The 16,408-nt window shown below is 51.3% G+C and overlaps 1 protein-coding gene across 4 annotated transcripts; it reads right to left on the bottom strand.

The window, feature by feature from the left end:
- Positions 1-5,174: 5,174 nt before the first annotated feature.
- Positions 5,175-16,408, bottom strand: LOC102934851 (E3 ubiquitin-protein ligase RNF113A). 4 transcript variants are annotated; one of them, XM_037887010.2, is made up of 10 exons: positions 16,113-16,393; positions 15,237-15,313; positions 13,761-13,865; positions 10,799-10,906; positions 9,871-9,980; positions 9,530-9,636; positions 8,509-8,598; positions 7,257-7,350; positions 6,166-6,272; positions 5,175-5,326 (listed from the first exon to the last, which is right to left on the bottom strand). In XM_037887010.2, exons 1-10 carry the CDS (start codon positions 16,210-16,212, stop codon positions 5,253-5,255), a joined length of 972 nt encoding a protein of 323 aa, XP_037742938.1. In that variant the 5' UTR covers positions 16,213-16,393; the 3' UTR covers positions 5,175-5,252. The 4 variants fall into 4 exon arrangements, 3 of the variants coding, with proteins under 3 accessions (XP_037742938.1, XP_037742940.1, XP_043392806.1); XM_037887012.2 differs by lacking the exon at positions 16,113-16,393 and having other exon boundaries at positions 13,761-14,084; XR_006287676.1 differs by lacking the exon at positions 5,175-5,326 and having other exon boundaries at positions 6,166-6,421; positions 6,955-7,350; positions 16,113-16,398.

The following is a 16,408-nucleotide window of genomic DNA, read 5'->3' as shown; positions in this document are numbered from 1 at the left end:
GGATGGGTGGGCAAAGATGACCAGGCATCGAACTGCAAGGCAGCTTATTTTCTGCCCAAACAGAGGGAAATCTGGAACATAAGGTCTTGAAAAGGGTTAGGTGTGTCCCAAGTAAGAGCCACAGATTTGGCAGTTGCAACCGAAGAGAGGGATGGATCCTTGCAGCGGGGAATGGTCTGAGTATGCATAAGTTTATCAGTAAATGTCACTACTTTGAGCATGATTGAGAATTGCTGCAAGGTCGCAGGGGGCATCCAGGCCCAAAACAGTCCCATCTGCGTTTGGAGCTACATAAAAGGATTGGGTCCAAAAGAATAGATTAGATTCTACAAGAACAGGATAGCTTTTGTAAGCCATGAGTTGTGCACCTCCTACCCCTGAAATAGTATATTTAGTAGCGGGGAGGGAGAGGTCAGTAATGGAAACAGATGCTTCTGTGTCCACAAGAATTGTGCATGGCTGGCCCCTTATCTATCCCTGTAAGTGTGGCCTTGAGGGATTTGTATCAGCATCATCGGTACTGACAGGCAAGGGGGGGCCGCTGGATCCTCGCGGGTTATGGAATTTAAAAGCCTGGCCATTTCCTCTTTGCTTAGGTGTGAGTAAGGGTTGGCAGCTGGTTGAGATACCAGTTGAGGCCGGTTGCCCAGGGCTCCTCGGCTTGGACATCCAGCTGCCCAATGTCCGGTTTCCCCACATACAGAACACTGTGAGGTAGGGGGAGGGTGGGGACGGGACCAGGACCAGATTGAAAGGGCAAGGGGGTACCGCAGGGATTCAACTGGCCGAGATTCTGCCCCTGACTCGGCTTTTTATCTCTTTGGCCTGTCTGGCTTCATACAGATGGATTCATAATCAGAGCCTCGGTTCACTCCCAAAGTAAGGGCTGTTTGCAGGTGGGAGTTAAAACCTTCCTTTAACATCTTTAAAAATGCCTGATCTGTTTCTTTGGGCCTGCAGTCCCTGCATTGCTGGAATACATCTCCCACTTTCTCTCCCAATATTGAGAGGCAGGCTCGTCCTTGCCTTGTACGCAGCCCACGATCAGTCCCCAATTACCGGCTCCATTCCCCAAGGATTCTTGGACAGCTTCCTTAAACTCAGTGCAGGCACAGGTCATGTCATATTTTCAGATTCAAATTTAACAGAGGCCCAAATGCCTTTTCGGTGTCCTTCTGCAGGGACCTTGGCCCATGATAGGTCGGGGCATTTAGCTTTTGTTAAGAAACGAAGATCCATGGGATGTAACGTATAGGTGGTAATCATCTGGTTTATTCTTTTCCAGAATATCAAATTTGGGTCTTTGGGCTTTAAATCAGGGAGATCTTTTAGTAAGCCCCTCATTTCCTCTGTGCTGAGAGGAGTGTGCTTATAAGTATTATGAGCCACTCTGTTTTCACCTGTCCCTGACCACCGAGTGGTCACTTGGAGAGAGGCCAAGGGAGCACTGGCACTTAATTTTGGGTTGGGGCGGGGGGACAATTATCTTGATCTTCCCCCATGTGTGCCAGATTCCAATTTTGAATTTGTTTCTCAAGGAGTTCCCAATTCATTTCATTTTGGTCTTTACCAGTATCGCTGCTTGAGTCAGGGTCAGTAAAATCACCCTTCTGTTGTGTGCTGTCAACAATACACGTGCAGAGGCGTTGGTTTGTTTTAGTTTTGCTGTTGAAGCCTTGTTCTCTGCTTCAAGCTCGCGGCTGCAATCTGTCTTTTGATTCAGCTCTGACGTAAAGTGTTTCCAGTTCTTGTAATTTCCTTTCATATTCGCAATACATTATTACGATCCCTTTCCCTAACCTTCCTTTCGTCTGACCAGACCACCACATGCTATCCATTGTACTCGTACCCTCGTTCCAGCCAGCTTTTGCCATCATCTTTTGAACCTTCTCATGTTTCCCTTTCAAAAACTCGACGAGTCTCCCTCCCGTGGAGGGCATCGCTGATGTTCCCCGGAGCCAGTCAATGAGTGTCCCTCCTTTGGAGGGTATCACTTGTGCACCCTGGGGTATCGTTGACACATTCTGGGTTCATAAGACATTGTATCCCAGCTTCCTGAAACCCACTTAAGCGGCGCTTCAGGGGAGACTGACTGAGCACCCCCTTGTTCTCAGTTTACTGCACCACACGCTCAGGTGCTCAGTCCTTGGCGATGCAGCCTTCGCCTCCAGCGATCCCTGCAGCACACACCCTGGTGCTCGGTGTCTGGACACAAACACAGTCCCGTTCAGTCCTCTTGCCTGTGCATCCTATGTGTGGTTCGTATTAAAAAGGGGTGCGGAGGGGTGCCTCAGGGAGTCCCAAACCAAGGTGTGCGCTAGAGGTGGGAAGTAGAAAGGTACTCACCTCTATCCCTGGTTGTGAGAAACTCTCTGAGGATTCCCAATCACACCCTGCTCGCTGCACCAACGCTGTTCGGCAGAAAGATTCTTTTCCCCAAGAATCAGGCAAGCACGGACAATACCGAAGGGGGTTTATTCCCGGTACCGGGAAGACTGACAAGCAGCTTCAAAGATATGGTGCCACAGTGGCCAGTTATATACATTCTCTTATCAATTCATTTGCATTTATCTGCACATACAGAGACAGGCATTGCTACAAGTCCAGAGAGAACCCTAAACAAAGATAAAACTAAGAACAGTACATATGTAGAGAGGTCATCCTATTGCATCAAGCATCTATGGCTACCTTGCAGGGGAAGGAGGCAGGGGAGGGATGAGTGCTTACAGATATCCAGTGGGTTGTGAAGGGAGGGTTAGCATTGTTCTAAGAACTGAGTTTTTTCTTTTTTTCAGAATACTGCATTTTAATAGAATTCTCGCACTGAAGTGGAGTTTAAGATACATAATGTCTTTACAAGAGGCACTTACATTTGAAATTGCCCCTTCAAGCTTAGCTTTGTTTACTATCTAGCATTTGAAAAATAATTGTAAATGCAGTTTCAAACAGACCCGGACTTGTATAATACATGCTAATCGCTACAGAATAATGTGGCCTGTGATCTTCATTTGTATTACTGGGCAGGCATAAACTTATCAGCGGTTTACAATGGTCAGTGCCTTTCGAGCTACTAAAATCATTCCTGCTTGTTCTGCAGATTTTGTCTTTGCTCTTAGCTAAATTGTAACTCTTCCCTGACAGCACCACTCAACCTGCAGCAGAGCGAGGGGGAGTTTAGAGGCAGAACGTAATTTCATGAATTGGAACATGCCCAGGACACAGTCCAGAGCCCCCCTTTCTGCAAAAAGAGCAAGGGGACGTGGCTGAGCACAGACTTGGCCAGAGGTCAGCTTGTATTGCCTGAAATGATGGCCGTTTCAGTAGCACAGCCCCCTCCTTCTCCAACGCCAGCCTGGAAGCACTTGCTGGAGGAGGAAAGCAGTGCAGCTCTAACCGCAAGGACTAGCTTAGCTTGTGACATCTGCCAGGGGCACAGTACAGTGCAGGAAGGGAGGTGGTTTATTTGAACCTGTGTGGAAACCAAAGGGCTGTGTTTTCCCACAGCGGCAATGGGCCTTGTACTGATGCAGCAGTCAGAAGTAGGAAGACCTAAAACTTCCAGCTAATGACCAACAGTGGGACCCTTGTTACTGTATCATCATGGGGCTTTCTTGAAGGGGAAAAATCAAGACCCTGCCTTGGGACTCTTAAGAGGTTTAGGAATTAGGGGGGAAAGGGCTCTTCAACTCACATATCGAACCAGCCTGTGATGATATCTCGGGGAACAAAAGAGCCCCAGGAAATTACACTGATTAAACTTAGTTTAGTAAATGCCAGAAATAATCCTTTGTGCATGACAAATCCAGCCTGCTTCCCCCTCCCTCAGTTTATGGCATCACTTCCACAGTCCAAGTGAAAACCTTAGGATACCCAACCCCTATTCTCAGAGGCATAAAGCTCCCCAAACCTGTGAGCTGAAGTTTCTCTGGCTTGGGTGTGGTGGTGACAGCCCGTCTAGCTGAAGAAGATTGATCGGATGCCCTTTTACTCTTGTAATTGAGTTTAGATTTTAAATGCTCAAAGAAATTGTAGCTGGGGGGTGGGGCGGGGAGAGCGCTAAGCAACCAGATTAAATTCAGTGGGAGGCTCCAGCCTGAGCTCCCTTTCACTGCACTTAGGACAATGAAGAGTGGAGTGCTAGGCTGTTTTCTTATAGTGTTGTGAGCAACATGTAGGAGGTTGCTGTGGAAACCTAAACCCCTGACTCATGCTGTGGAGGGTTCAAAAGCAGGTACACCGAGGGCAAAGCCCAGAGGCTGTAGGATATGACCGAGCAGAGGGGTGGTTGCTAACAGGCACAATCAATGCTACACACACAGCAGAGCAGGGTGAATAAATAAATGTGAGACTGGCACCTCTTTTAAAAGCAAGATGGGAAAGAGAAATGGACAAAGTAAAATCCTTTAGACATCCCTCACAGTGACGCCAGAAAGGGGGGAACATCTGAAATTTCAAGGGATTGAGGTTTTTGAAAGTTTCATTTTGAACCCTGGGAACTGGAAACACCTTCACATTTGTGAAATTCTTCCCATCCTTCAGCCTGCTCTACTCGACCTGTTTAGCCTCCTCCCCCTGCTCTAAAAGAGCTCGAGAACTTCTCGCTCCTGGGCTGTCACTCACCCCAGCGGCATCACCCTTTAAAGAAACCTCACTAGGACCAGCTGGGGAAGAAGCATCTCTGGGTTCATGCTTGGCAGGGAGCAGAGACCACGAGTGTCTCATGCTCACCGGGCAAATCAAGGCTTCCTTGTAAAGTGAGGGTCTCATTGTGTGATTTAAAATGCAGTTTGCTCCAGCCTGGAGGTGATAGAGCCTCACCGTGGTCCTACAGCCATGGAGGGTGGGGGGAATGCTGCAGCCCAGCATGCAGGAGCCCACCCACCACCACCTTCTAGCACAGGAAAGTTGCCACTTGAGTCCTGGCAGTACAGCAAGGGCCTGGCTGGCACGTTTTCTCTAGCAGCTGACTGGAGGCTGTGTTGTGCATTAGCCTGGCTGGGAGACCCTCCTCACCTTAGTCTCCCACTTTGAGACCACTGGGGCGCTGACACCTAAAGGACCTACTCTGGCAGCTCAGCGCAAGGGGGTGCCCTAGTGATCCTTGTGGTTGGGTTAACAAGCTAATAACCTGCCTGTGACAGTCTCCTCGAAGCAAAATCCAAAGTAGACAGGTCTTTTCTACAAACTTTTATTGGGATAATTACAAACCCTGAGGGGTGGGTGTGGGAGGAAGAACAGGGGAGAGAGTTGTGCTACTGTGGCTCATCTCCATGCTCCGAGGGATCCGACTCCTCACCCTTGTGCTTTTCTAGCTTTGCCATTAACTCTGCAAAAGACAAGAGGAGCAGGGGTGAGGCTCTGAACAGGCCCTGAGCTTCCCAAGGGCTGCTTCTCCCCAAAGAACCGTAAATAGCCCTCAGTGCCAGCTAAGGCCCTCACCGGGCCAGCAGCAGCCATGGAAGGTAGATTTGGCTGTTGGGAGGTGCAGCTGGGTTGAAACGAGCCCTGGAACTGCAGCTCTGCTCTCAGGCAAGGATCCAGTAAGGTGAAGGGGCTATCAAGGTGTCGGGCCAGCTGGGAGAGGGGCTGGGGCCTCCAAGAGGCGGGCTCGGGCAGACAGCTGCGATCGCTCAGGCAGGGCTAGGGGTGGGAGCAGTCGCCTCATGGCTCCTGGGTAATCCCCAGCAGACAGAGGGAAACATGATTTCTAGGACGTTCCACCACCTCCTGCCACAAGGTGACCTAAAGGCATATACAGCACTGACCCTCTGGATGCTCTTGGTTACTGTGTCCAGTCAGGCTGCTCCCCTGCCCAGCACGTCCCACCCAAGGCAGAAAACTGGATCCGGCCCATCAGAAGGTCTTCCCGGTCCTCTCTGTTGCTGGCTCCACTTGGCCAGCTGTTCGCAGGGGAAGAGCATGCAGCTCTTGGCGCCTCAAGATGGAGGCTGGAGACCAGCTCAGAGCTTTAACCCAACTCACTAGGGCATCTGTATTTTCCGATCTGTTTAGCAAGGGGAGTGATCCAGCCTGTGCTAAGCTCAGCCACGCCACCTGGAGAGAAGGAGGTGGCTCTCCCTACTCAGTGCAGTAACATCCACCCCGGTTGGCATTAAAGAAAGGCCTGTGATCCCAGAAGGGGGCAGGGCGGGAGGGGTGAGGCACCTTTGGCTGGGTTGAAGACACCATTGGTTTGCTGGTCACACACGTAGCAGCGCTTGGATTTGCGGTAGTGCTCCAGGGCGCAGCTCTCGCAGAAGTAGTGTCTGCACCTGCCGGGAGGGAACAAGGGGGCCAGGGTAAGTCTCCCACAAAGGAGTGGCTGCAGGGGACAGACCCAAAGTCACCATCTCTGAGAGGCACCTGAAGACAGGAGGGCACTGATGGCTCACTCCCTTGGGACCCGGGGGGAACCGAGCAGCTAGCGTTCTCCCTAGCCCATAGCAGCAAGCCTGCACCTGCTAAGGGCATTATGGCAAGGCCTGGCCTGGGGGGTTGTTACAGTACAAATGCAGCAGAAGAAACGTCCCACAGCCTTAGGACCAGCTGCAGACCCTCCCGCACGAGAACAAGGCACAAGGTGCTACACCCAAGAGATCTGCCCCTGCTCCCAAGAACTGGGTTTGCTGCTTCTGCAGTGATCCCAGGCCAGGGAGCATGACTGAGAACTGCACCCAGGAGTCCTACACGGAAGCCGGGCTGATGCTCCAGAGACCAAACCCCTGGACGTGCTCACAAGACCTTGTCAAATCAGAGGAGAGGCTCCCAATCGAGGCACAAAGATCTCCCAGCTCATCACTGCCGGGATGGTAGGGTGGGATGCCCATCACGACACTTGGATTCTATTTCCAGCTCTGCCACCAAATCACTCTTTGACCTTGGGCAAGTCCCTTCACTGCCCTGTGCCTCAGTTTCCCCATGTGTACAGTAGGGATAATGATGCTTATGAAGCACCGGTAAAGCATTGGGATGAAAAAAAATCTCAAGGCTGGTGATAAAAGCCAGAATAAAACAGCTGCTGTCACAATGGGAAGTGCTTTACAATGGACAATGAATGCATTTTGGGAGCCTTGGAGGGAAGGTGCTGGAAAAACGCCAGGGAAGGGTCCAGACAGCTAGAAACTGAAAGGCCCAGATGCAGCGTCACCCTGAGGAGGGCAATAACACTGGCCACGGAGAGCGAGGGATGGACTCAGTAAGTGATCTAAAAGCCAGATCACTGTGTCCCCATCCCAGCACCAGAGGCGGCTGCTTACTTGGTAATCACAGGGTTCTTGAAGGAGCTTCTGCAGATGAAACACTTGAAGGGCAGGTCCTCGTCATCGCTGCTCACCTCATAGTTTTCCTCGTCTGCAGGAGAGAAAACAATTTGCCGCCTGACTGTGGTCAGAGAGGGGCACCCCAGTCAGCCCGCCAGAGCCCGGCGCACGCACTACCCCCAGCGCAGGAATCACTCAGCAGGTGGGCCCGGTCCTTGGCCAGAAATAACCCAGCTCTGGCAGCTAGGCGTCTCGGATGTCAGCAGCTTGCGTGGTAAGGAGATATAATTAGGTCTAATGAGCGAACATGCTCGCTGCTCATCCCCCAAGGAGCAGGTTCCTCTGCCTCGCCCACTCACTCCTATAAGCAGACACCAGCGAGGCTGCCTTCCGCGTGCTCCTCCCAGACTAGCTGCCACTGAACCACTCGGCTCCAAACCCATCCGCTGAACACACAGCCTGGCCCCTGGAATTTTCTGCCACGGGTCAGAAGCGCCACGCAGCCCGTGGCCTGGAGACGCAGCAACTGCCAGCACCTGCGCGGCGGAGCGGCAAGGAATAGCCCTGTTTCACGTGGGGAAATACATGTGAACGTGCAGCAGCCAGAGTGCAGCCGAAAGGCAGGGAGATGTCCCACCAGCCCCACCCATAGCTCGCTCCTGGGCCGTGAGCAACAGCAGATCAGTACCCATTTAGGGGTAAGACTACCTGGGGTGAAGTTTTCAGAAAGAGGATCAGGCCATTAATTCTTCTTGGCCACAGTCTGCCTCTGGCACTAGGGCATACCTGATACTTCACAGAAAGCCTAATTCCTCTGCCCCCATCCCCCGGGAGATGAACCTGGCCCACTGGGCAATGCTGCTCATGGAAGGGGTATTCATTCCAGCCCCCGTGGCAACCAGCCATCATCCTGAAGCAGCAGAGTTGTTCAGTGCTTTCTTAGTTCTCGGAACAGCAGCAATTATTGGACATAGCGATCCAGCTGCAGGATTGGATTCTACAGTCCTGCAACAGGGAGTTCCACAGTTTTGTGACCCGCTGCAATGAAGGACTGTCCTTTTTATCTTTAACTTAAACCTGTCACCCACCACTTAGCATGTCATTTGAGACAGGGAAAGAGTCACTGATCACTTCTCCTTTACCCGTCATCACCTAAGAGCCCTCAGTCTAGCCCATTCTAAAATACCAACGCTGCAAGACCACATGAGAATGGAATTGAGGGAGAGAAGGGAGAGGACTGCTTTTGTACCGTTGACTCCGTAGCGTCCTTCGTCCAGTTCCCGTTCAATCTGCCAGCCGTGTTTATAGTCAGAGCGGTCGTGGAGGAACTTACAACTGTCTGCAGCAGGACAAACAGACAAGGAGTTAGCATTCCCTCCCACTACTCTTCAGTTACCGTCTTTTGCAAGTGGTTTATAAATGGCTGCTGTACTGCAGGGGCTACTGTGCTTTGCCCAAGAGAGGTGCAACTTATCAGCGTGCAATCCCCCCCTCCTGTTTAATGCAGGGGTGTGGCTCATGGAGACTACAGAGCCCAGTTTACATCTTGATCTGATCAATGGGGCTCCCAAGCACTGAAGTGTCACATCCAACATGTAACCCTCACCCCGTCATGGCAGAACAAGGCCACAAATGGGACACACAAACGCTAAGGAATGGGCGGAGCACATCCCCTCACACCTTCTCTTCCCTGCCAGGGGAGACATGCCCAACGTTACAGAGGGACACTCAGTGATAGAGTTGGAAATAGACTCTAGACCTCCGACTCCCAGTCCAAAGCTGTAACCACACACCCATACTCCGTCACCCCGGTCAATAATACCCACTGAATGGACAGGTTCCTCTTCTTTTTATAGCACATCTTTTATCTTACAATCATGCTGAGATCCTCTGGCTAAGATCCACCTTGTCAGGTGATTACTGTATTTCAAGTTGTAGAAATCAATTGCCTTTGACTCAGCGCCTTGTGCATTTAGGGCACTATATAAACAAAGAGACAGGCTGTCTGAAGTCTGTGGCCATCCTCCAGAAATGTCCTGCTTAGATCCGTAGACATCCTCTACTCATGGACTGCAAGTTCAGGTCATTAGCCATCTAAATGCTGCCGTTTGCCTCTACAAGCGTTTGGCTGGGTTGACGCCACTTTGTGAGTCTGGCAGTGTCTGGAGAACTTGTGCCGGCCTGGATGTTCTTTTTAAAAAGGGGCCAGCTAGTTAGTTTGGAACTCAGGATGGGATTGGGGTGCTGCGGAAAGGGAAAGGTCCATTCACCTCCAAAGCCACAGAAGCCCGTTTCCTTGTAGTCTTTACAGATGTCGGGCTGATAGTCCCATCGCACGGTGGCCCTCAGGTGCTCCGGCGCTCGGATCGGGCCTTTCCTGAAAGGGGCGGAAGAATGCTTAGAACGGGTGCATCTGAGACGCCGACAGTCAGGTTCCGGTTTGAATCAGTCTTCAAAAGGAGGGTAGCATTGGTGAAAGGGGCCAGCTTGCTACACTGGAGACTGACGCCCTGTCCCCAGAACAGACGCATGTCTGCTGCCCATGCTGCAAGCTTCTCCACATGCTGCCCGGACAGCATGGCTCCCCGATCTAAAAAGTCAGGCCACCTACCTGACCATTCCCGAGGAGGCGTTCCCCATCGATGTATCTTTGGGCTTCACGTACTTCTGATAGTTATTGATCCCCCGGTAAATTTTATCGTCCTCCTTCCCTCGTAGCTCCTACATAGGGAGAGGAAGAAAACAGGGAAGAAAGCTCCATTTCCCAGTCTCCTAGATCTGCTTCCCGGCCCCGCCAGCCCCCAACCTTCTCTGCGATCCATCCTCCCCCGCAACTCCCTTCTCAGAGCATGAGGGATGGCCATGAAAGCCAGGAGGTGACCACTGTAACCAGGGAAAGGGATTTATACTTGGCTTGTCAAACTTAGGGAAAATAAAGCTTCCCCCGACTTCCATTTTTCAAAATCAGTGGGCGAATTTGGTGCTCCTGGAAGAAAGGCGTGGAACAGGACTGGCTGCCCACCACAGCTCTGTCAATGCACCTCAATCCTGACCCGCAGCCCCCTGCTATCCCAGCCCTGGGCTCCCCACACCCAGCTCTGCCAGTGCGCCTCACTCCTGACCTGCAGCCCCCACTGCTATCTCAGTCCTGTCCACCAACACATTCTCACACACCCCTCTGCCAGCACACCTGCAGAACCCTGTTATTCCAGTCAGTTCTGCCAAAGCCGCTTCGGCCTGATTTGCAGCATCCCTTGTTCCAGGCTTAGACCTCTCAACCACAGGTCCCATGTAAATGACCAGGCACCCGTGGCTAAACTGCTTCCCACTGCTTGCACTAAGCAGGTCGATTTGAAACCGGGCCCTTCTCCCCTACTAACCCCTTACCCCCACCCCACACACACTTCAACTGGGAAGCAGCCCCTCAGCCCTCAGCAAACCCTGGACAATGAGAAGACAGGGTAAAGTGTATGACTAAACAGATGAACATATCATCTCCCCCCGCAGAGCTCTAGCTTTACACGTGATGGCTGACTGACCTCCTGGATTTTCTGGCTGCGCTCAAAGATGGCCTGGGCATCTCTCTCCTTCTCAGTGTCCAGCTCATACACAGCCGTCGCTCCCATGTCCTCCGGACCTACAGGTTTCTGAAATGCAAGAAGCACATTTCCCCATTCACAGTCAAGAGAAGACTCCCCCGGTGCAGAAAGCTGCTCAGATCCTGCCGTCAGGAGCACAGGATAAATGCACGATGCTGAAGGAATGGGGCCTCTCTCAAAACTGGGTGACTGGGCAACAAAATGGCAGATGAAATTTAATGATGATAAATGCGAAGTAATGCACATTGGAAAACATAATCCCAACCATACATATACAATGATGGGGTCTAAATTAGCTGGTACCACTCAAGAAAGAGATCTTGGAGTCATTGTGAATAGTTCTCTGAAAATACCCACTCAATGTGCAGCAGCAGTCAAAAAAGTGAACAGAATGCTGGGAGTCATTAAGAAAGGGATAGATAATAGGACAGAAAATATCATGTTGCCTCTATATAAATCCATGGTACGCCCACATCTTGAATACTGCGTGCAGACGTGGTCGCCCCATCTCAAAAAAGATCTATTGGAATTGGAAAAGGTTCAGAAAAGGGCAACAAAAATGATTAGGGGTCTGGAACAGCTTCCATGTGAGGAGAGAGTAATAAGACTGGGACTTTTCACCTTGGAAAAGAGATGGCTAAGGGGAGATATGATGGAGGTCTATAAAATCATGACTGGTGTGGAGAAAGTAGATAAGGAAGTGTTGTTTACTACTTCTCATAACACAAGAACTAGGGGTCACCAAATAAAATTAATAGGCAGCAGGTTTAAAACAAACAAAAGGAAGTATTTCTTCACACAATGCACAGTCAACCTGTGGAACCCCTTCCCAGAGGATGTTGTGAAGGCCAAGACTATAACAGGGTTCAAAAAAGAACTAGATAAATTCATGGAAGATAGACCTATCAATGGCGTCCCTAGCCTCTGTTTGCCAGAGGCTGGGAATGGGTGACAGGGGATGGATCACTTGATGATGACCTGTTCTGTTCATTCCCTCTGGGGCATCTGGCATCGGCCACAGTTGGAAGACAGGATACTGGGCTAGATGGATCCTTGGTCTGACCCAGTAGGGCCATTCTTATGTTCTTATGGCAGTCACTTTCCACTGATATCAGTTGGTTGCTTGTTGCACTTCACTCTGGTACCTTGACAATGAACCTAACCAGGCTGGTGTCACTTTGTGTTTACAGCCCATTTCACTTCCTGCTTCTTTAACATCTCGGTCCTTCTATCACACCTCGCACTCATTCATGGATTTTATTCCCGAAGATAGGGAAGCATTTACCCCTATTTTGCAGGGAGTTGCCCAAGGAGGCCGATGGCAGGGCTAGGAATTGAACCTAGGTCTCTTAATTCAGTGCCCTAACCACTAAACCATGCTTCCTACAAAGGCTGTTGTCTGGATTTCTAACCCAGTTGTGGGAGGTTTACCATTTAATTTAGTTAATACATCTGTTTTTTTAATATCGTGAAAACATTTCTATTAATACTGGGCTTCATCAACCCTTTATCAACAGTCCCACAGTGCAGAGACTTAAGTACAATTATATCCAGGTGGGAGCTTCCCGGCCTCTGATTACAAATAAACTGAGCTCTGGAGTTTCCAGCAGATGAACAAAAAGCCACATTCTTCTCCAGCACCTCCCACTTTCTGCTGGGGGGTGTGAAACTGACAGCCACAGACCTTTCCCTGACACCCAAGCGGTGAATAATAATCGCAGCCCTGAGCTCGTCACAAGGCACTGTACAAACATGAACTAATAGATAATTGCAACCCCTGTGGGAGGCAGCTCAGCGCTATCCCTGTTTTACAGAGGAGGAAATGGGGGCACAGAGAGGGGAAGTGAGCGGGAATGCATGTCAAAGCCGAGATCTGTACCACTTCTTGCCTTGAAGAAGAGCTCTGTGTAGCTCGAAAGCCTGTCTCTTTCACCAATGGAAGCTGGTCCAATGAAAACTATTACCTCGCCCTCCTTGTCGCTCTAATATCCTGGGACCAACTCAGCTACCACAACATGGCAAGCATTAAAAAAGTCTGTTTGCATTACTAGCACCTCCTCAGATTAAACTCAATCCAATTGATTTCCCATACGAGTAGACTGTTCCTTTTAGGCTTTTGTTCAGCTCAGGGCAGTTAAACTAGATAGGGCAGTGTCTGCTTCTCCTGCACTAAACCACGCTGTTTGGATCTCCAGTACTAGAGAAGAGTCTATGTTACAAGCAAAAAGGCCTTTAGTGATGTTTATTTGGGAAGACAGTCAAAATTTCTACACCAATAAGGATTTGTAGTCACATACACATCTCTTTTTGTAATTGCACGGTTAGGGCATTGGACTGAGCATCAGGACTCCTGGGTTCTGTTTCCCACTCTGCCACTGACTTTCTGTGTGACCCTAGGAAAGTTATTTCTCCTCTCTGTTCCTCACTTTCCCGATCAGCAGAATGGGGATAAAGTTACTGACCTCTTGTAAAGTTCTTTGAGTTCCTTGCTCCAGCGATTGGGGTGTTGGCCTAGGACAATGAAGACCTGGGTTCAATTCCCTGCTCCACCACAGACTTCCGGTGTGACCTTGGGCAAGTCACTTAGCCACCTCGTGCCTCAGCTCCCCATCTGTACTATGGGGATAATAGCACTGCTCTTCCTCATGGGAGTGTTGTAAGGATAGATCCATTAAAGACTGGGAGGCACTCAAATACTATGGTGATGGGGGCCAGATAAGATAGACATTAGAGAGAGAGAAAAGCACCAGATGGACACTAAATAGAGTTTCAAAAACAAAACCTGATCCTGAGGCCAATCATAAAACCTACCAAACACACTCTCTGGCCTCTGTTATGCAGACTAAGTGATCTAATTTTCCCTTCTGGCCCCTTTCAAAGCCACGTGCTGCACTGTGCTTACCGCTGATCTCGTTGATTTGTAAGCGACCCCGATTCCTTGAGACTTTCCTTCATCATCACTGCTGCTTGCCCCATACGAGGTCTTCTCTTTACCACTTTTCCTGGTCTGAAAGATGGGAGGGCAAATATCTGAAGAACCGAGAAAGATCCACCACCAGCAACACCCGGACACGTTCCCCATCACATGTTGGCCAGAGATAGTGCTGCAGCCCAGGAAGGCAAACCAGTGGAGTTGTCGAAATCAGGGCCCATATAGACACAGCACTGGTTTAATGCAGCCACCTCTGGGCTGGAAGGAAGGCGGAGCAAAACACCTTTGGTTCTCCTAGACCAAGAGAGGGGCACCACAAAGTTAAATTCTTGTGTTAAGAGAGCCAAGTGATAGGTTTAATTTGGATCTGTGGGCCTGCAATGTCAGAACCACTCATTTCCCTCAATCTACAGTGCATCTCCAATGGGTAACAATAGGAGGTCTGTGAAAAGATCAAGCGAGCCATAGCACCCATACACAATAACTAAAGCTGTACGTACATTACAGACTTCTGCCACCATGCCTCTGTCAATCAAGGGTGTGATCCCTGACCCTTATAGCAGTGCCGGCAGAAGCCCCTAGGGTAGATGCCGCTATTCAGGCCAAACTGCGTTGGTGCTGGTATAACTTTTTTTTCAGTTGGAGTGGGGTGGGGGTGAAATAAGCTATACTGGTAAAAGAGCGAGCTGTGTTGATATAAGCTGCAAATAACTAGAAGCCCTTTGCTGGTATAGTATACCAGTATAGTTATACTGGCAAAGCACTACCGGTGTAGCCCTGGCCTAAATTTTCAGTTACTAAAGTTACTGTGGCATACTGCATCCCTCTGGGTAAAAGTCACATGGGGCACTTTTAGATCTCCCAGTTACTGCCCTTTGTTGGTCATTTTCATATGCATCTACCCAATCTGTGCATTTGCACACCGAGATTTGTAAAATCAGGTCCTTTAGGTGTCCTCATTAGGCTTTAAAAGATATTACACCCTTGAGAGAAGACGGAAAGTTCTCCTCTCTCACAGCAGGGCATTGGCCGAGGATGCCTGCAGACCCCGAAAGACAATTCTGCACGAGTTACTGACTGGTCACCTTTGAAAAGATTTTCCCACAACCAGAAGGGCCCAAAACATAGGGTTGTTTTGGTTTTTTTTAAGTGAGAATCTGAATCCTGCATAATCTGAATCTGTCATGGGCCCAGATAAATCTTATAAACTGACTGGATCCACTCCAGAGGAGCGTATGGCACCGCCATGGCTCGGCGAGGATGCTGGTGGGCAGTCTCGTGGTGCTGGTGCACAGCGCCTTCTGCAGATCTCCCCCAAGGATTCCTGGGTCCGAACATGGGACCCATCCCGCCCCGCACTCCACGGGGAGGCCTGTTACACAGGGAGTGGGATGCAGTGACTGGACAGTGCGTGGAGCTGGGCATCTCTGCGATGAGCTCTGTCACCTTCTGGATCATGGGGTTGTGGGCTTCCCGCCGCCTCTCCTTCCGGACCACCGTGCTCCCCTCATCGCTGCTGCTCCCTGCAGAGCAAAAGAGGCCGTCAACTGGAGGGGCAGGAGTAGCCAGGCCAGGTCTTCAGAGTGGGGCCCCATTCCCTCCCCCCAAGGAGCGCTCCCCACAGGCCAGGCCCTGGGCACAGGGCTCTTGGGGGCCACTCAGCCTGTATGGGGGCTGGGCACCAGGCTGCAGGGGGATCCGGCCCCTTCTCGGGGCAAAGCTGGCTCAGCTCCCATCATGGGGCTACGCACAGTGCAGGGCCCCCCAAGGCCCATCCAGTCTGTCAGGGCTCCCCCACCTGCCAGGAGAGTGGCACGGTCCAGACCCCTCCCCATCCCCATAATATTCGGACAACCCAGAACCATTCCCCAGTGATAATGGGACAGTCCAGAAATCCTCCCCCTGATAATGGGACAACCCCTCCCCCCGTCATATTGGTCCTGCCCAGAAACCGTCCCCCCCCTTTCCCAGTGATAATGGGACAGTCCAGAAATCCTTCCCCCCCGATAATGGGACAACCCCTCCCCCCCCGTCATATTGGTCCTGCCCAGAAACCGTCCCCCACCCTTCCCCAGTGATAATAGGACAGTCCAGAAATCCTTCCCCCCCGATAATGGGACAACCCTTCCCCCCGTCATATTGGGCCTGCCCAGAAACCCTCCCCGAAGGTAATGGGCCAGCCCAGCGCCCACCCCCGCGGTACAAATGGTATAGCCCAGAATCCATCAGTGATAAGGGCTCAGCAGGAAACACACCCTCCCCCCCTCCCCCCCGAACAATGGCACGGTCCGGAGCGGGGCTCGGCCCCTCCCCCATCCTCACCCTGCTCCTGGTCGCTGCCCGGGCGTTTGCGCCGCCCCCTGCCGGCCGCCGGGCCCCGCTTCTTGAACAGGAAGCTGCAGACTGGGGTCTCCTCCGCCATCCTCCGCCGTCAACGAGACGGGCCGGGCCGGGCGGCGGAGAGAGGGACCCACCGGCGCCAACGAGATTGGCCGGGCTGGAGGAAAGGGAGCGGCCGGCAGCAGCGCCGCGCGGCGCCCCCTCGCGGCGGGGAGGAGCAACCGCAACCGCCGCCTCCGCCTCCCGCTCGCCTTGTCTGGGAGCGGAGCAGTGTCCGC

The sequence above is a fragment of the Chelonia mydas genome, chromosome 27 (assembly GCF_015237465.2).
Source record: "Chelonia mydas isolate rCheMyd1 chromosome 27, rCheMyd1.pri.v2, whole genome shotgun sequence".
Lineage (NCBI taxonomy): Eukaryota > Metazoa > Chordata > Testudines > Cheloniidae > Chelonia > Chelonia mydas.
This window is presented reverse-complemented; position numbering and strand designations above follow the sequence as displayed.